Here is a 23,657-nt window from a genome sequence, read left to right as displayed (position 1 = left end):
TGAATGAATGAATTAATGAAATACGTTTATTTCGGTCATATAATCAACCGTCAACCATTAACCATTGTGTGTGACCAGTTTAAGAGTACAGACTATACATTTATAAAAATCATACACATTTACACACAAAAGGAAAAGAAAAGAAAAAGCGTGACCGAAAAAAGAATAGGCTGAAGCCAAAGCTTATATTTGGCTATCCTAAACCTTCACTGAAAATAAGATTACCTGGAACATCAATGTTAAAAAAAAATGTAGGAGAATATTAACAAGATAGTTACACAAACAACAATGTCACACATGTTATATGTGCTGATGTTGTCAGAAAGTCAACATTAAAGTCTTGACAGTTTATTTCAAATCCTGCAGTTTCATTTGCTGCTGCTGTTCTCACCAGCACACTTGTGTTTCTTACACTGGTAGTTATAAGAGAATCTTTCACCACACACACTGCAACTCAACACTTTCTCTCCTGGGTGTGTTCTCATGTGTCTTTTCAAATGCTGACTTAGTGTAAAACCTTTACCACAGGTTGAACAAGAAAAAGTTTTTTCACCAGTGTGTGTTCTCATGTGTACTTTCAAATATTGACTTTGTGTAAAACCTTTACCACAGGTTGAACAGGAAAAAGGTTTTTCACCAGTGTGTGCTATCATGTGTACTTTCAAATCTTGACTTTGTGTAAAACCTTTACCACAGGTTGAACAGGAAAAGGGTTTTTCACCAGTGTGTACTCTCAAGTGTGTTTTCAAATTTTGACTTTGTGTAAAACCTTTACCACAGGTTGAACAGGAAAAGGGTGTTTCACCAGTGTGTGTTCTCATGTGTACTTTCAAATATTGACTTTGTGTAAAACCTTTACTACAGATTGAACAGATAAAAGGTTTTTCACCAGTGTGTGTTCTCATGTGTACTTTCAAATCTTGACTTTGTGTAAAACCTTTACTACAGATTGAACAGATAAAAGGTTTTTCACCAGTGTGTGTTCTCATGTGTATTTTCAAATATTGACTATGTGTAAAACCTTTACCACAGGTTGAACAGAAAAAAGGTTTTTCTCCAGTGTGTCTTCTCATGTGTACTTTCAAATATTGACTTTGTGTAAAACCTTTACCACAGTTTGAACAGGAAAAGGGTTTTTCACCAGTGTGCGCTCTCATGTGTACTTTCAGATATTGACTTTGTGTAAAACCTTTACCACAGATTGAACAAGAAAAAGGTTTTTCACCAGTGTGTGTTCTCATGTGTCTTTTCATATTGCAACGGTCATTAAAAGTTTTGTGACAGTGAGAACATGTGAAGTGAGTGTTGTCAGTGTGACATGTTGCATCATCTTTAGAGTCTTCATCATCAGTGTCAGGAGAGTGTGACGTTGTGTCCTCACTATCTGATAGTGGAGCTAAGATCTTGTCTGCTTGTGATCCTCCACAGTGGTCTCCATCAGCTTCTGTTGTCATGTGTTGTGTTGAGCTGCTGCTTGGAGGCTCCGCCTCTCTCTTCTCCTCACTTTCACCTTTGACCTCATCATCTTCACTCTTCACAGGGACACCAGTCACTAGGAACTCCACCAGTCCTTCAATATGATCTCCCTCCTGACTGATGCTGTGTTCTCCCTCTTCCTCTTTAATGTGGGGGGTCAGTGAGTCTTCCTCTTCCTTTTTACAGGGAAGGGTCTGTGTCAAAGAGGAAAAGGAGACGCCAGAGGGTCCGTGGTGCCTGGTCTTCCTCTTTGGTGGATCCTCCTTCAACATCCTGAAGCTATTCTCCTGTTTTTCAGGCATAAGTTGTTCTTCACAGACGTCTGCAGGACACAAAATGACAAACATGCATGAGAAATGTCCAGATTTGCTCAGTCACATGAGGCATTTAGTAAGTTCACATGTACTTAAAATAACAAGTTAATGTATGAATTGGCCTGAAAACCAACACACTTCTGTTTACAACATCATTCACAGGAAGAGAAGACAACGTTTTACGAGGGGTGGGCAATATGGCCTAAAATCTGTATTGTCATAAATTCCCTTCTGCCTGAGGTATGATGTATAAAGTTGGAGAAAAGATTAGGTCGTTTACATTGTAAATCTGTATTCTGTATTGTTGTCTCTGCTATGGCGCTACCTTGTGGTCGAGTTCGCTCACTGCGAGTGCAGTGGGTTGAAAGTGCATTTCCTTTTGCTACGTGCCATAAACCCGAAGTATGGTTTCTTCTTTTATCTCGCTAAGCAACGTTTGTAAGTGTAACCGGGGATTTCCACTAGATGTGGAACGGCGGCGCCACGGCGACAGACTCGTTCCATTTTTTTGTTTTGAAGTCAATGTGTCAGTTTCCACCGCCTGGCTTCTATATTTAGTGGTCGACACAACAAGGCGGTTCAATTGAGCTAAAATCTGCTTGTGTGGGACAAGAAGTCATGCATAAACACAAAATAAATGATCCAGTTTACTTTCAAAGTAGAATATTCTGTTTAGGGCGGATGGTATTCTACACTTTGAAAAGACCTAATGGACATGAAGTCCACTTGTCAAAGGTTTTCAGACCTAATTTCACCTGCTTGACACAAATAGACGAAGACATGCTGAAATTTAAAAGGCCCAAAATTAAAGAATCATAAAACAGGCATATCTCTAACATTAAAGTGAGTGTCGCCAACACTAGGAAAATGTGTAGAGGAGAATTGCAAGTAGCCGAACCAAAGGTTGTGAATAACTTACTTTGTTCATGTAAGTCTGCTGTGGAATTAACATGCTCAGGTGCTGAGAGCCATGCACAGAGTGAGACCTTAGTCCAGTTTAAAATCCAGAGACCAAGAAGGAAACACACGGACAAAGCAATGTATTGATGACAGCAACAATGAAGTTATTAGGTTTATTTTCATTTATATCGGTCCCGGCCTACGATTACATGAATATTTGAATGCCTCTGGACATCGTATTTAATGCTTTTTAATACCATTTAAGGCCTTAATTTATGCACAGTCTATTCAATGCCTTTAATGCTTTTTAATGACCCACACAAACCCTCTTAAATTTAAAAAAATGTGGTTCGATCGACACAAAAATTGACAGTAACAATACCAAGTATAATATCAGTATAAGGTTGATACAGTGGTTTGATCGATATTTTGTATTGTATATTTTTTGATGATTTTGTGATTGTTTACAGGCAATAAGTCCAGAGGTACCGCCCCTGATGTCCATGCGATGTTGCAGAGTCTTGTCAACCAAGACAGCCCCACAGCATCCAGAGCCTTAAGGAACTCTGGGCGGATCTCATCCACCACTGAGGAGCTTTTTAACTACCTCGGCAACCTCAGCCCCAGAAATAGGAGAGCCCACCACAGATTCCCCAGGCACTGCTTCCTCATAGGAAGATGTGTTGGTGGGATTGAGGAGGTCTTCGAAGTATTCCCTCCACCGATCCACAACAGCCGCATTAGAGGTCAGCAGTACACCATCCTCACCATACACGGTGTTGACAGTGCACTGCTCCTCCCCCCCCCCCCCCCCGAGGCGGCGGATGGTGGACTAGAATCGCTTCGAAGCCGTCCGGAGGTCGTTTTCCATGGCTTCCCCAAACTCCTCCCATGTCCGAGTTTTTGCCTCCGCGACTGCTGAAGCCGCACTTCGCTTGGCCTGTCAGTACCTGTCCGCTGCCTCCGGAGTCCTATGAGCCAAAAGGACCCGATAGGACTCTTTCTTCAGCTTGACGGCATCCCTCACTGCTGGTGTCCACCAGCGGGTTCTAGGATTACCGCCACAACAGGCACCAACCACCTTGAGACCACAGCTCCAATCAGCCGACAATAGAGGCACGGAACATGGTCCACTCGGACTCAATATCCAGTGCCTCCCTCGTGACATGTTCAAAGTTCTTCCGGAGGTGGAAATTGAAACTCTCTCTGACAGGAGATTCTGCTGAACGTTCCCAGCAGACCCTCACAATGCGTTTGGGCCTGCCAGGTCCGTCTGGCATCCTCCCCCTCCATCGGAGCCAGTTCACCATCAGGTGGTGATTGGTAGAAAGCTCCGCCCCTCTCTTCACCCGAGTGTCCAAAACATGAGGCCGCAAATCCGATGACACAACTACTAAGTTAATAATGGAACTGCGGCTGCACCAAATAATAAGATAAATCCATTTAATAAAGTCAAAATACAAATAAGGCAACAAGAGAAGTATCCCACACTTCTCTTTTGTAAAGTAAATTTGTACAGCCGATATGGGCATCTACATCAACTCCATGATTTGCCTGAGAAGCTGGACAGGACAAAACATATATCTTTTTTTTAAGCAAAAATATGATTTGATCAATTACTCGATTAATCGATCGGGATTTTTTATAGAATACTTGATTAATAAAATATTCGATAGCTGCAGCTCTACAATGCAGACTTCATAAGATCCAATAAATATAATAAAACAGTACTTACTATACAAGGTCTCTTGTCACTATGACGCAGACTGACAGAATGTGGTTATATTCTCGTTTAGATAAAAAATTATTCATAATCCTCGCACGGAAAAGGGGGGTGAAGCCAAGCGTCTTTTCGTGTCGTTTGCCATTGCCGGGTCTAAATTGGCTGTCAAATAATACCAACTTGAGAGAGTACGTCCTCATCCTTCTACTATCCAGGTGAAAGGCACAATTCATGATCTGGAATAATCTTTCACCAGCACCAAGGCGAGGAAGTAGCTCACCAGTGGTGCTAGTGGTAATACAAGAGAAAGAAGGTGCGAATCTGGTAACAAATGAAGGAATAATTTATTCCCAAGACAAACAGCAGTGAGTCCAGCATCTGGCAGTGGTTTGGCTTCAAGCGGGTAGATGGTGAACAAGTATGCGGCAAAAGCGTTGCTACAAAAAGTAGCAGCACCGCTAATGTAGCATCATTTGAAAAGTCACCCGCTAGAGAATGAGGAGTGCTTGAAACTCTGCATGTCAACATCTCCGTTCGGTGCCCCACCCACAAAATATCCAAGCAACCATCTCCAGATCAACACCGTATGAAACAAATAGTCAACAACAGAAGGAGATAACGTCCGCAGGAACCTACCACATAGTGAAGGACATACACTATTTGATTTCCTATTATGCAGCTCATTTTTATTTGACACTTATTGAAATATCTTGTGTGACATCATGCACAAAAGTGCACTTTATTTGTTTTAAACTATTGTAGTGGCGTTCTGTACAAAAAGTGCACTTTAATTTAGTGTTGTTTTGATATGTCATCTTAGTGACATCATGCACAAAAGTGCACTAATAGCTTGTTTTAAAATGTCTCTGACAATCTTGCACTTTCTGTTTTGAAATGACATGAATGTTTGTGCCACTGCTTAATAACTGTTTAATAAATACACTTTTGCTAAATTGACTTAGTTGTGATTTACCTCTCTTCATGAAAGTTTAAAAGTAGCATATATTAATGCAGTATGAAGAAGAATGTTTTAATGTAGACACATAGAATCATCATACTGCTGTGATTATATGCATCAAGTGTTCATTCAAGGCTAAGGGGAAATATCCACATATATATGGTGTATCGTGACATGGCCTAAACATATCCACATATATATGGTGTATCGTGATGTGGCCTAAACATATCCACATATATATGGTGTATCATGACATGGCCTAAACATATCCACATATATATGGTGTATGGTGACATGGACTAAACATATCCACATATATATGGTGTATGGTGACATGGACTAAACATATCTATGGTGTATGGTGACATGGACTAAACATATACCGGTATATGGTGTATGGTGACATGGCCTAAACATATCCACATATATATGGTGTATCGTGACATGGCCTAAACATATCCACATATATATGGTGTATCGTGACATGGCCTAAACATATCCACATATATATGGTGTATCGTGACATGGCCTAAACATATCCACATATATATGGTGTATCGTGACATGGCCTAAACATATCCACATATATATGGTGTATCGTGACATGGACTAAACATATCCACATATATATGGTGTATCGTGACATGGACTAAACATATCCACATATATATGGTGTATGGTGACATGGACTAAACATATCCACATATATATGGTGTATCGTGACATGGCCTAAACATATCCACATATATATGGTGTATCGTGACATGGACTAAACATATCCACATATATATGGTGTATCGTGACCTGAACTAAACATATCCACATATACATGGTGTGTCGTGACATGGCCTAAACATATCCACATATATATGGTGTATCATAACTAAACATATCAACATATATATGGTGCATCGTGACATGGCCTAAACATATCCACATATATATGGTGTATCGTGACATGGACTAAACATATCCACATATATATGGTGTATCGTGACGTGGCCTTAACATATCCACATATATATGGTGTATCGTGACGTAGCCTAAACATATCCACATATATATGGTGTATGGTGACGTGGCCTAAACATATCCAAATATATATGGTGTATGGTGACATGGCCTAAACATATCCACATATATATGGTGTATGGTGACGTGGCCTTAACATATCCACATATATATGGTGTATCGTGACATGGACTAAACATATCCACATATATATGGTGTATCGTGACATGGACTAAACATATCCACATATATATGGTGTATCGTGACATGGACTAAACATATCCACATATATATGGTGTATCGTGACATGGCCTAAACATATCCACATATATATGGTGTATCGTGACATGGACTAAACATATCCACATATATATGGTGTATCGTGACCTGAACTAAACATATCCACATATACATGGTGTGTCGTGACATGGCCTAAACATATCCATATATATATGGTGTATCGTAACTAAACATATCAACATATATATGGTGCATCGTGACATGGCCTAAACATATCCACATATATATGGTGTATCCTGACATGGACTAAACATATCCACATATATATGGTGTATCGTGACGTGGCCTTAACATATCCACATATATATGGTGTATCGTGACGTAGCCTAAACATATCCACATATATATGGTGTATGGTGACGTGGCCTAAACATATCCAAATATATATGGTGTATGGTGACGTGGCCTAAACATATCCACATATATATGGTGTATGGTGACGTGGCCTAAACATATCCAAATATATGGCGTATCGTAAAAATGTCACGACTTGGACAGTGGAATTTTTGTTTTCCCAAGATGCAAGAGAATTTGGATCGGACATGGCTTGAAGGTGGGTACATGATTTATTTATTATTATCAAAAAAAGGAATAAACGAAAAGCGCGCACAATGGCGGAGGTAAAAAAAACTTGCCGAATGAAAACAAAACTTGCACAAAGGCAGAAACTGAACACGAAATAACAAAACACTTACTGTGGCATGGGACCGTGAACAGGGCTTGAAACGAGAGGATAGCAGGGTTAGAAAGGATATGACACCAGGACGAACAACAGAAAATGAAAAGCTTAAATAACACAGACATGATTAACAACAGGTGCGTGACTCAAAACAGGTGTGTGACATGACAGGTGAAACTAATGGGTAACTATGGTGACAAAACAAAACAAAAGTGCACAAAAAGTCCAAAAATAAAATCGAACATTACTAAAACAAAACATGATCACACAGACATGACAAAAGTGGCCTAAACATATCCACATATATATGGTGTATCGTGACGTGGACTAAACATATCCACATATATATGGTGTATCGTGACATGGACTAAACATATCCACATATACATGGTGTATCGTGACATGGACTAAACATATCCACATATATATGGTGTATCGTGACATGGCCTAAACATATCCACATATATATACCCGCCCCCATAGAACAGGAAGCGCTTCTTCTTCTACTGTAAGCAACCACCCGCCCCCGGAAGAAGAAGAAAAAACGCGCGGATATCACCGTACGTTTCATTTCCTGTTTACATCTGTAAAGACCACAAAATGGCTCCTACTAAGCGACAAGGATCCGGTTCATAAAAAGACGCAATCTCTCCATCCGCACACGGATTACTACCGTATTTCACAGCAACTGATATTCCTGTGAACCGCACTGTGGAACGGGAGCACGTACGGTGAATATTCGCACCACAGGGAATGAGAAGTCATCCTTCACTGTGGTTCTAGCTTGCCATGCTAACTTCCACCCATGGTGATATTCAAAAGGAAGACCTTGCCAAAAGAGACCTTTCCAGCCGGCGTCATCATAAAAGCTAACTCGAAGGGATGGATGGATGAAGAAAAGATGAGCGAGTGGTTAAGGGAAGTTTACGCGAAGAGGCCGGGTGGCTTTTTTCACACAGCTCCGAAGGCGAACACACCTTCACTAAGACGGGCAGACAGCGCCGGACGACATACGCCAACATTTGCCAGTGGATCGTAAATGCCTGGGCAGATATTTCGGTCACAACTGTGGTCCGAGCTTTCCGGAAGGCAGGATTCACAGAACTGCTGGACAACAGTGACACTGACTCCGGTGACTTCGACGAGACGGAACCGGCCATTTTGGATCCCGTATTCGCCCAACTTTTCAATTCGGACACCGAAGACGAAGAATTCGAAGGATTTACGAATGAAGAATAACTTCAGAAGGTGAGCGCTATGTTTATTTTGTGTGTTGTGACATTAACGTTCGAGCAACATTATGTTGCTATTGCTCTACACCATTTTGAATTTTACTATGTTTGTGATTGCACATTTGCGTACATTTTGGGACAGAGTTGTTAGAACGCTGGTTTTCAATATATTATTAAAGTTTGACTGAACTATCTGACTGTTTTTTTGACATTCCCTTTAGCGCAGCGTAGGCGCGGCTTATAATCCGGGGCGGCTTATTGGTGGACAAAGTTATGAAATATGTAATTCATTGAAGGTGCGGCTAATAATCCGGTGCGCCTTATAGTGCGGAAAATACGGTATATGGTGTATCATGACATGGCCCAAACATATCCACATATATATGGTGTATCGTGACATGGCCTAAACATATCCACATATATATGGTGTATGGTGACATGGCCTAAACATATCCACATATACATTAAATGGTGTATGGTGACATGGCCTAAACATATCCACATATATATGGTGTATCGTGACGTGGCCTAAACATATCCACATATATATGGTGTATCGTAACGTGGCCTGAACATATCCACATATATATGGTGTATCGTGACATGGACTAAACATATCCACATATATATGGTGTATCGCGACATGGCCTAAACATATCCACATATATATGGTGTATCGTGACGTGGCCTAAACATATCCAAATATAGTGTATCGTAAAGTGGCCTAAACATATCCACATATATATGGTGTATCGTGACGTGGACTAAACATATCCACATATATATGGTGTATCGTGACATGGCCTAAACATATCCAAATATATGGCGTATTGTAAAGTGGCCTAAACATATCCACATATATATGGTGTATCGTGACATGGCCCAAACATATCCACATATATATGGTGTATCGTGACATGGCCCAAACATATCCACATATATATGGTGTATCGTGACATGGCCTAAACATATCCACATATATATGGTGTATGGTGACATGGCCTAAACATATCCACATATACATTAAATGGTGTATGGTGACATGGCCTAAACATATCCACATATATATGGCGTATCGTGACGTGGCCTAAACATATCCACATATATATGGTGTATCGTAACGTGGCCTAAACATATCCACATATATATGGTGTATCGTGACATGGACTAAACATATCCACATATATATGGTGTATCGTGACATGGCCTAAACATATCCACATATATATGGTGTATCGTGACATGGACTAAACATATCCACATGTATATGGTGTATGGTGACATGGCCTAAACATATCGAAATATACATTAAATGGTGTATGGTGACATGGCCTAAACATATCCACATATATATGGTGTATCGTGACGTGGCCTAAACATATCCACATATATATGGTGTATCGTAACGTGGCCTAAACATATCCACATATATATGGTGTATCGTGACATGGACTAAACATATCCACATATATATGGTGTATCGCGACATGGCCTAAACATATCCACATATATATGGTGTATCGTGACATGGCCTAAACATATCCACATATATATGGTGTATCGTGACGTGGACTAAACATATCCACATATATATGGTGTATCGTGACATGGCCTAAACATATCCACATATATATGGTGTATCGTGACATGGCCTAAACATATCCACATATATATGGTGTATGGTGACATGGCCTAAACATATCCACATATACATTAAATGGTGTATGGTGACATGGCCTAAACATATCCACATATATATGGCGTATCGTGACGTGGCCTAAACATATCCACATATATATGGTGTATCGTAACGTGGCCTAAACATATCCACATATATATGGTGTATCGTGACATGGACTAAACATATCCACATATATATGGTGTATCGTGACATGGCCTAAACATATCCACATATATATGGTGTATCGTGACATGGACTAAACATATCCACATGTATATGGTGTATGGTGACATGGCCTAAACATATCGAAATATACATTAAATGGTGTATGGTGACATGGCCTAAACATATCCACATATATATGGTGTATCGTGACGTGGCCTAAACATATCCACATATATATGGTGTATCGTAACGTGGCCTAAACATATCCACATATATATGGTGTATCGTGACATGGCCTAAACATATCCACATATATATGGTGTATCGTGACGTGGACTAAACATATCCACATATATATGGTGTATCGTGACATGGCCTAAACATATCCACATATATATGGTGTATCGTGACATGGACTAAACATATCCACATATATATGGTGCATCGTGACATGGCCTAAACATATCCACATATATATGGTGTATCGTGACATGGACTAAACATATCCACATATATATGGTGTATCGTGACATGGACTAAACAAATCCACATATATATGGTGTATCGTGACATGGACTAAACATATCCACATATATATGGTGTATGGTGACATGGACTAAACATATCCACATATATATGGTGTATCGTGACATGGACTAAACAAATCCACATATATATGGTGTATGGTGACATGGACTAAACATATCCACATATATATGGTGTATGGTGACATGGACTAAACATATCCACATATATATGGTGTATCGTGACATGGCCTAAACATATCCACATATATATGGTGTATCGTGACATGGACTAAACATATCCACATATATATGGTGTATGGTGACATGGACTAAACATATCCACATATATATGGTGTATCGTGACATGGACTAAACAAATCCACATATATATGGTGTATGGTGACATGGACTAAACATATCCACATATATATGGTGTATGGTGACATGGACTAAACATATCCACATATATATGGTGTATCGTGACATGGCCTAAACATATCCACATATATATGGTGTATCGTGACATGGACTAAACATATCCACATATATATGGTGTATCGTGACATGGACTAAACAAATCCACATATATATGGTGTATGGTGACATGGACTAAACATATCCACATATATATGGTGTATGGTGACATGGACTAAACATATCCACATATATATGGTGTATCGCGACATGGCCTAAACATATCCACATATATATGGTGTATCGTGACATGGCCTAAACATATCCACATATATATGGTGTATCGTGACGTGGACTAAACATATCCACATATATATGGTGTATCGTGACATGGCCTAAACATATCCACATATATATGGTGTATCGTGACATGGCCTAAACATATCCACATATATATGGTGTATGGTGACATGGCCTAAACATATCCACATATACATTAAATGGTGTATGGTGACATGGCCTAAACATATCCACATATATATGGCGTATCGTGACGTGGCCTAAACATATCCACATATATATGGTGTATCGTAACGTGGCCTAAACATATCCACATATATATGGTGTATCGTGACATGGACTAAACATATCCACATATATATGGTGTATCGTGACATGGCCTAAACATATCCACATATATATGGTGTATCGTGACATGGACTAAACATATCCACATGTATATGGTGTATGGTGACATGGCCTAAACATATCGAAATATACATTAAATGGTGTATGGTGACATGGCCTAAACATATCCACATATATATGGTGTATCGTGACGTGGCCTAAACATATCCACATATATATGGTGTATCGTAACGTGGCCTAAACATATCCACATATATATGGTGTATCGTGACATGGACTAAACATATCCACATATATATGGTGTATCGCGACATGGCCTAAACATATCCACATATATATGGTGTATCGTGACATGGCCTAAACATATCCACATATATATGGTGTATCGTGACGTGGACTAAACATATCCACATATATATGGTGTATCGTGACATGGCCTAAACATATCCACATATATATGGTGTATCGTGACATGGACTAAACATATCCACATATATATGGTGCATCGTGACATGGCCTAAACATATCCACATATATATGGTGTATCGTGACATGGACTAAACATATCCACATATATATGGTGTATCGTGACATGGACTAAACAAATCCACATATATATGGTGTATCGTGACATGGACTAAACATATCCACATATATATGGTGTATGGTGACATGGACTAAACATATCCACATATATATGGTGTATCGTGACATGGACTAAACAAATCCACATATATATGGTGTATGGTGACATGGACTAAACATATCCACATATATATGGTGTATGGTGACATGGACTAAACATATCCACATATATATGGTGTATCGTGACATGGCCTAAACATATCCACATATATATGGTGTATCGTGACATGGACTAAACATATCCACATATATATGGTGTATGGTGACATGGACTAAACATATCCACATATATGGTGTATCGTGACATGGACTAAACAAATCCACATATATATGGTGTATGGTGACATGGACTAAACATATCCACATATATATGGTGTATGGTGACATGGACTAAACATATCCACATATATATGGTGTATCGTGACATGGCCTAAACATATCCACATATATATGGTGTATCGTGACATGGACTAAACATATCCACATATATATGGTGTATGGTGACATGGACTAAACATATCCACATATATATGGTGTATCGTGACATGGACTAAACAAATCCACATATATATGGTGTATGGTGACATGGACTAAACATATCCACATATATATGGTGTATGGTGACATGGACTAAACATATCCACATATATATGGTGTATCGTGACATGGCCTAAACATATCCACATATATATGGTGTATCGTGACATGGACTAAACATATCCACATATATATGGTGTATCGTGACATGGACTAAACAAAACCACATATATATGGTGTATGGTGACATGGACTAAACATATCCACATATATATGGTGTATGGTGACATGGACTAAACATATCCACATATATATGGTGTATCGCGACATGGCCTAAACATATCCACATATATATGGTGTATCGTGACATGGCCTAAACATATCCACATATATATGGTGTATCGTGACGTGGACTAAACATATCCACATATATATGGTGTATCGTGACATGGCCTAAACATATCCACATATATATGGTGTATCGTGACATGGCCTAAACATATCCACATATATATGGTGTATGGTGACATGGCCTAAACATATCCACATATACATTAAATGGTGTATGGTGACATGGCCTAAACATATCCACATATATATGGCGTATCGTGACGTGGCCTAAACATATCCACATATATATGGTGTATCGTAACGTGGCCTAAACATATCCACATATATATGGTGTATCGTGACATGGACTAAACATATCCACATATATATGGTGTATCGTGACATGGCCTAAACATATCCACATATATATGGTGTATCGTGACATGGACTAAACATATCCACATGTATATGGTGTATGGTGACATGGCCTAAACATATCGAAATATACATTAAATGGTGTATGGTGACATGGCCTAAACATATCCACATATATATGGTGTATCGTGACGTGGCCTAAACATATCCACATATATATGGTGTATCGTAACGTGGCCTAAACATATCCACATATATATGGTGTATCGTGACATGGACTAAACATATCCACATATATATGGTGTATCGCGACATGGCCTAAACATATCCACATATATATGGTGTATCGTGACATGGCCTAAACATATCCACATATATATGGTGTATCGTGACGTGGACTAAACATATCCACATATATATGGTGTATCGTGACATGGCCTAAACATATCCACATATATATGGTGTATCGTGACATGGACTAAACATATCCACATATATATGGTGCATCGTGACATGGCCTAAACATATCCACATATATATGGTGTATCGTGACATGGACTAAACATATCCACATATATATGGTGTATCGTGACATGGACTAAACAAATCCACATATATATGGTGTATCGTGACATGGACTAAACATATCCACATATATATGGTGTATGGTGACATGGACTAAACATATCCACATATATATGGTGTATCGTGACATGGACTAAACAAATCCACATATATATGGTGTATGGTGACATGGACTAAACATATCCACATATATATGGTGTATGGTGACATGGACTAAACATATCCACATATATATGGTGTATCGTGACATGGCCTAAACATATCCACATATATATGGTGTATCGTGACATGGACTAAACATATCCACATATATATGGTGTATGGTGACATGGACTAAACATATCCACATATATATGGTGTATCGTGACATGGACTAAACAAATCCACATATATATGGTGTATGGTGACATGGACTAAACATATCCACATATATATGGTGTATGGTGACATGGACTAAACATATCCACATATATATGGTGTATCGTGACATGGCCTAAACATATCCACATATATATGGTGTATCGTGACATGGACTAAACATATCCACATATATATGGTGTATCGTGACATGGACTAAACAAATCCACATATATATGGTGTATGGTGACATGGACTAAACATATCCACATATATATGGTGTATGGTGACATGGACTAAACATATCCACATATATATGGTGTATCGTGACATGGCCTAAACATATCCACATATATATGGTGTATCGTGACATGGACTAAACATATCCACATATATATGGTGTATCGTGACATGGACTAAACATATCCACATATATATGGTGTATCGTGACCTGAACTAAACATATCCACGTATACATGGTGTATCGTGACATGGCCTAAACATAATAATAATAATAATAATAATAATAACTGGGATTTATATAGCGCTTTTCTAAGTAACCAAAGTCGCTTTACATGTAGAACCCATCAATCATTCACACCTGGTGGTGGTAAGCTACTTTCATAGCCACAGCTGCCCTGGGGTAGACTGACGGAAGCGTGGCTGCAATTTGCGCCAACGGCCCCTCCGACCACCACCTATCACTCATCATTCAGTTCACCGGTGTGAGTGGCACCGGGGGCAAAGGGTGAAGTGTCCCGCCCAAGGACACAACGGCAGCGATTTTTTTTTTTTTGGATGGTAAGAGGCGGGGAGCGAACCTGCAACCCTCAGGTTTCTGGCACGGTTGCTCTACCCACTACGCCATGCCGCCCCAAACATATCCACATATATATAGTGTGTCGTGACTAAAAATATCAACATATATATGGTGCATCATGACATGGCCTAAACATATCCACATATATATGGTGTATCGTGACATGGACTAAACATATCCACATATATATGGTGTATCATGACATGGACTAAACATATCCACATATATATGGTGTATCGTGACATGGACTAAACATATCCACATATATATGGTGTATCGTGACATGGACTAAACATATCCACATATATATAATGTATCGTGACATGAACTAAACATATCCACATATATATGGTGTATCGTGACATGGCCTAAACATATCCACATATATATGGTGCATCGTGACATGGACTAAACATACCCACATATATATGGTGTATGGTGACATGGCCTAAACATATCCACATATATATGGTGTATCGTGACATGGACTAAACATATCCACATATATATGGTGTATCGTGACATGGACTAAACATATCCACATATATATAATGTATCGTGACATGAACTAAACATATCCACATATATATGGTGTATCGTGACATGGCCTAAACATATCCACATATATATGGTGTATCGTGACATGGACTAAACATATCCACATATATATGGTGTATCGTGACATGGACTAAACATATCCACATATATATGGTGTATCGTGACATGGACTAAACATATCCACATATATATGGTGTATCGTGACATGGACTAAACATATCCACGTATATATAATGTATCGTGACATGAACTAAACATATCCACATATATATGGTGTATCGTGACATGGCCTAAACATATCCACATATATATGGTGCATCGTGACATGGACTAAACATACCCACATATATATGGTGTATGGTGACATGGCCTAAACATATCCACATATATATGGTGTATCGTGACGTGGCCTTAACATATCCACATATATATGGTGTATCGTGACGTAGCCTAAACATATCCACATATATATGGTGTATCGTGACGTGGACTAAACATATCCACATATATATGGTGTATGGTGACATGGCCTAAACATATCCACATATATATGGTGTATGGTGACATGGACTAAACATATCCACATATATATGGTGCATCGTGACATGGACTAAACATACCCACATATATATGGTGTATGGTGACATGGCCTAAACATATCCACATATATATGGTGTATCGTGACATGGACTAAACATATCCACATATATATGGTGTATCGTGACATGGACTAAACATATCCACATATATATAATGTATCGTGACATGAACTAAACATATCCACATATATATGGTGTATCGTGACATGGCCTAAACATATCCACATATATATGGTGTATCGTGACATGGACTAAACATATCCACATATATATGGTGTATCGTGACATGGACTAAACATATCCACATATATATGGTGTATCGTGACATGGACTAAACATATCCACATATATATGGTGTATCGTGACATGGACTAAACATATCCACATATATATAATGTATCGTGACATGAACTAAACATATCCACATATATATGGTGTATCGTGACATGGCCTAAACATATCCACATATATATGGTGTATCGTGACATGGACTAAACATACCCACATATATATGGTGTATGGTGACATGGCCTAAACATATCCACATATATATGGTGTATCGTGACGTGGCCTTAACATATCCACATATATATGGTGTATCGTGACGTAGCCTAAACATATCCACATATATATGGTGTATCGTGACGTGGACTAAACATATCCACATATATATGGTGTATGGTGACATGGCCTAAACATATCCACATATATATGGTGTATGGTGACATGGACTAAACATATCCACATATATATGGTGTATGGTGACATGGACTAAACATATCCACATATATATGGTGTATCGTGACGTAGCCTAAACATATCCACATATATATGGTGTATGGTGACGTGGCCTAAACATATCCAAATATATATGGTGTATGGTGACATGGCCTAAACATATCCACATATATATGGTGTATGGTGACGTGGCCTAAACATATCCAAATATATGGCGTATCGTAAAAATGTCACGACTTGGACAGTGGAATTTTTGTTTTCCCAAGATGCAAGAGAATTTGGATCGGACATGGCTTGAAGGTGGGTACATGATTTATTTATTATTATCAAAAAAAGGAATAAACGAAAAGCGCGCACAATGGCGGAGGTAAAAAAAACTTGGCGAATGAAAACAAAACTTGCACAAAGGCAGAAACTGAACACGAAATAACAAAACACTTACTGTGGCATGGGACCGTGAACAGGGCTTGAAACGAGAGGATAGCAGGGTTAGAAAGGATATGACACCAGGACGAACAACAGAAAATGAAAAGCTTAAATAACACAGACATGATTAACAACAGGTGCGTGACTCAAAACAGGTGTGTGACATGACAGGTGAAACTAATGGGTAACTATGGTGACAAAACAAAACAAAAGTGCACAAAAAGTCCAAAAATAAAATCGAACATTACTAAAACAAAACATGATCACACAGACATGACAAAAGTGGCCTAAACATATCCACATATATATGGTGTATCGTGACGTGGACTAAACATATCCACATATATATGGTGTATCGTGACATGGACTAAACATATCCACATATATATGGTGTATCGTGACATGGCCTAAACATATCCACATATATATGGTGTATCGTGACATGGCCCAAACATATCCACATATATATGGTGTATCGTGACATGGCCTAAACATATCCACATATATATGGTGTATCGTGACATGGCCTAAACATATCCACATATATATGGTGTATCGTGACATGGCCTAAACATATCCACATATATATGGTGTATGGTGACATGGACTAAACATATCCACATATATATGGTGTATGGTGACGTGGCCTAAACATATCCACATATATATGGTGTATGGTGACGTGGCCTAAACATATCCAAATATATGGCGTATCGTAAAAATGTCACGACTTGGACAGTGGAATTTTTGTTTTCCCAAGATGCAAGAGAATTTGGATCGGACATGGCTTGAAGGTGGGTACATGATTTATTTATTATTATCAAAAAAAGGAATAAACGAAAAGCGCGCACAATGGCGGAGGTAAAAAAAACTTGGCGAATGAAAACAAAACTTGCACAAAGGCAGAAACTGAACACGAAATAACAAAACACTTACTGTGGCATGGGACCGTGAACAGGGCTTGAAACGAGAGGATAGCAGGGTTAGAAAGGATATGACACCAGGACGAACAACAGAAAATGAAAAGCTTAAATAACACAGACATGATTAACAACAGGTGCGTGACTCAAAACAGGTGTGTGACATGACAGGTGAAAGTAATGGGTAACTATGGTGACAAAACAAAACAAAAGTGCACAAAAAGTCCAAAAATAAAATCGAACATTACTAAAACAAGACATGATCGCACAGACATGACAAAAGTGGCCTAAACATATCCACATATATATGGTGTATCGTGACGTGGACTAAACATATCCACATATATATGGTGTATCGTGACATGGACTAAACATATCCACATATATATGGTGTATCGTGACATGGCCTAAACATATCCACATATATATGGTGTATCGTGACATGGCCCAAACATATCCACATATATATGGTGTATCGTGACATGGCCTAAACATATCCACATATATATGGTGTATCATGACATGGCCCAAACATATCCACATATATATGGTGTATGGTGACATGGCCTAAACATATCCACATATATATGGTGTATGGTGACATGGCCTAAACATATCCACATATATATGGTGTATGGTGACATGGCCTAAACATATCCACATATATATGGTGTATCGTGACATGGCCCAAACATATCCACATATATATGGTGTATCGTGACATGGCCCAAACATATCCACATATATATGGTGTATCGTGACATGGCCTAAACATATCCACATATATATGGTGTATCATGACATGGCCCTAACATATCCACATATATATGGTGTATGGTGACATGGCCTAAACATATCCACATATATATGGTGTATCGTGACATGGACTAAACATATCCACATATATATGGTGTATCGCGACATGGCCTAAACATATCCACATATATATGGTGTATCGTGACGTGGCCTAAACATATCCAAATATATGGTGTATCGTAAAGTGGCCTAAACATATCCACATATATATGGTGTATCGTGACGTGGACTAAACATATCCACATATATATGGTGTATCGTGACATGGCCTAAACATATCCACATATATATGGTGTATCGTGACATGAACTAAACATATCCACATATATATGATGTATCGTGACATGGACTAAACATATCCACATATATATGGTGTATCGTGACATGAACTAAACATATCCACATATATATGGTGTATCGTGACATGGACTAAACATATCCACATATATATGGTGTATCGTGACATGGCCTAAACATATCCACATATATATGGTGTATCGTGACATGAACTAAACATATCCACATATATATGGTGTATCGTGACATGGACTAAACATATCCACATATATATGATGTATCGTGACATGGACTAAACATATCCACATATATATGGTGTATCGTGACATGAACTAAACATATCCACATATATATGGTGTATCGTGACATGGACTAAACATATCCACATATATATGGTGTATGGTGACATGGACTAAACATATCCACATATATATGGTGTATCGTGACATGGCCTAAACATATCCACATGTATATGGTGTATCGTGACATGGCCTAAACATATCCACATATACAGTATATGGTGACATGGCCTAAACATATCCACATATATATGGTGTATCGTGACATGGCCTAAACATATCCACATATATATGGTGTATCGTGACATGGACTAAACATATCCACATATATATGGTGTATCGTGACATGGCCTAAACATATCGTGACATGGCCTAAACATATCCACATATATATGGTGTATCGTGACATGGACTAAACATATCCACATATATATGGTGTATCGTGACATGGACTAAACATATCCACATATATATGGTGTATCGTGACATGGACTAAACATATCCACATATATATGGTGTATCGTGACATGGACTAAACATATCCACATATATATGGTGTATCGTGACATGGCCTAAACATATCCACATATATATGGTGTATCGTGACGTGGCCTAAACATATCCAAATATATGGTGTATCGTAAAGTGGCCTAAACATATCCACATATATATGGTGCATTGTGACGTAGACTAAACATATCCACATATATATGGTGTATCGTGACATGGCCTAAACATATCCACATATATATGGTGTATCGTGACATGAACTAAACATATCCACATATATATGGTGTGTGGTGACATGGACTAAACATATCCACATATATATGGTGTATCGTGACATGGCCTAAACATATCCACATGTATATGGTGTATCGTGACATGGCCTAAACATATCCACATATATATGGTGTATGGTGACATGGCCTAAACATATCCACATATATATGGTGTATCGTGACATGGCCTAAACATATCCACATATATATGGTGTATCGTGACATGGACTAAACATATCCACATATATATGGTGTATCGTGACATGGACTAAACATATCCACATATATATGGTGTATCGTGACATGGACTAAACATATCCACATATATATGGTGTATCGTGACATGGACTAAACATATCCACATATATATGGTGTATCGCGACATGGCCTAAACATATCCACATATATATGGTGTATCGTGACGTGGCCTAAACATATCCACATATATATGGTGTATCGTGACGTAGACTAAACATATCCACATATATATGGTGTATCGTGACATGGCCTAAACATATCCACATATATATGGTGTATCGTGACATGGACTAAACATATCCACATATATATGGTGTATCGTGACATGGACTAAACATATCCACATATATATGGTGTATCGTGACATGGACTAAACATATCCACATATATATGGTGTATCGCGACATGGCCTAAACATATCCACATATATATGGTGTATCGTGACGTGGCCTAAACATATCCAAATATATGGTGTATCGTAAAGTGGCCTAAACATATCCACATATATATGGTGTATCGTGACGTAGACTAAACATATCCACATATATATGGTGTATCGTGACATGGCCTAAACATATCCACATATATATGGTGTATCGTGACATGAACTAAACATATCCACATATATATGGTGTATCGTGACATGGACTAAACATATCCACATATATATGGTGTGTGGTGACATGGACTAAACATATCCACATATATATGGTGTATCGTGACATGGCCTAAACATATCCACATATATATGGTGTATGGTGACATGGACTAAACATATCCACATATATATGGTGTATGGTGACATGGCCTAAACATATCCACATATATATGGTGTATCGTGACATGGCCTAAACATATCCACATATATATGGTGTATCGTGACATGGACTAAACATATCCACATATATATGGTGTATGGTGACATGGCCTAAACATATCCACATATATATGGTGTATCGTGACATGGACTAAACATATCCACATATATATGGTGTATCGCGACATGGCCTAAACATATCCACATATATATGGTGTATCGTGACGTGGCCTAAACATATCCAAATATATGGTGTATCGTAAAGTGGCCTAAACATATCCACATATATATGGTGTATCGTGACGTGGACTAAACATATCCACATATATATGGTGTATCGTGACATGGCCTAAACATATCCACATATATATGGTGTATCGTGACATGGACTAAACATATCCACATATATATGGTGTATGGTGACATGGACTAAACATATCCACATATATATGGTGTATCGTGACATGGACTAAACATATCCACATGTATATGGTGTATCGTGACATGGCCTAAACATATCCACATATACAGTATATGATGTATGGTGACATGGCCTAAACATATCCACATATATATGGTGTATCGTGACATGGCCTAAACATATCCACATATATATGGTGTATCGTGACATGGCCTAAACATATCCACATATATATGGTGTATCGTGACATGGCCTAAACATATCCACATATATATGGTGTATCGTGACATTGCCTAAACATATCCACATATATATGGTGTATCGTGACATGGATTAAACATATCCACATATTAATAAAAGGCCATATCGCCCAGCCCTAGTTAGAATGTGATTTATTTATTTCTATATATCCACCCTCATGTCTTTTATAATGATTGTGAACGATAGAATAAATTCCCCAAAAATGTCCAGTTCCCCTCTAAATTCCAATGATTAGATTTAAGACTTGAAGTGTATGAGCATGAAGTGATGAAGCCTACTTGGATTAGTCTTCTAAGACAAAGTGAACAGTCCAGTTGTGATGGATTGAATGCCCTGAGAATAAAATATGTGCTTACTTGGACTGTGATGAAGCTGTGAGGACTCAGGTGCTTTGTCTTCATGCTCTTCAGTCTTCACAGAGACAATAGTCAGTGGAAACTTGCTGAGATCAGTCTCCTCCTGCCCTGGAAGAAACTCTTCCTCCTGAGTAACCCAGAGATCCTCCTCTTCTTCTTTAATGTGGGGGGAATGTGCATCCTCCTGCTGCTGAAGGGGACGTTCGTCTTGACGAGTGTTCATCTGTTGGACGCCCGCAAGACAACACAAACAAACTTCAGCTCAGATGTGTCAAATATTTTTTAGTCTATCAAATATAATATTTTCCAAGTGGACAGACACCACTTTCTGGTGATGTTCTTCTACACATGGAATAATCATCAGTTATTGATTATTTTGAATTGTGTAATTGATCTTGTTTTTTGCATTTACATAAATTATTGATAAAAAAT

The 23,657-nt window shown here is 38.4% G+C and overlaps 1 protein-coding gene across 1 annotated transcript; it reads right to left on the bottom strand.

Annotated features, from left to right (window-relative positions):
* Positions 1–161: 161 nt before the first annotated feature.
* LOC133570705 (uncharacterized) lies at positions 162–23,448 on the bottom strand. Its single transcript, XM_061923400.2, has 2 exons — positions 23,226–23,448; positions 162–1,798 (listed from the first exon to the last, which is right to left on the bottom strand). Exons 1-2 carry the CDS (start codon positions 23,446–23,448, stop codon positions 369–371), a joined length of 1,653 nt encoding a protein of 550 aa, XP_061779384.1. The 3' UTR covers positions 162–368.
* Between the last annotated feature and the right edge of the window lie 209 nt (positions 23,449–23,657).

This window comes from Nerophis lumbriciformis, linkage group LG28 (assembly GCF_033978685.3).
Source record: "Nerophis lumbriciformis linkage group LG28, RoL_Nlum_v2.1, whole genome shotgun sequence".
Classification (NCBI taxonomy): domain Eukaryota; kingdom Metazoa; phylum Chordata; class Actinopteri; order Syngnathiformes; family Syngnathidae; genus Nerophis; species Nerophis lumbriciformis.
The sequence above is the reverse complement of the archived record's forward strand: the minus strand, read 5'-3'. Positions and strand labels throughout refer to the sequence as shown.

Bases quoted from the DNA above. Each gene is read 5' to 3' on its own strand.
- LOC133570705 (XM_061923400.2), bottom strand. From the start codon at position 23,448: ATGAACACTCGTCAAGACGAACGTCCCCTTCAGCAGCAGGAGGATGCA. The intron at 1,799-23,225 runs GTAAGCACATAT...TGTGTCCTGCAG, and splicing joins ACAGCTTCATCACAGTCCAA to ACGTCTGTGAAGAACAACTT.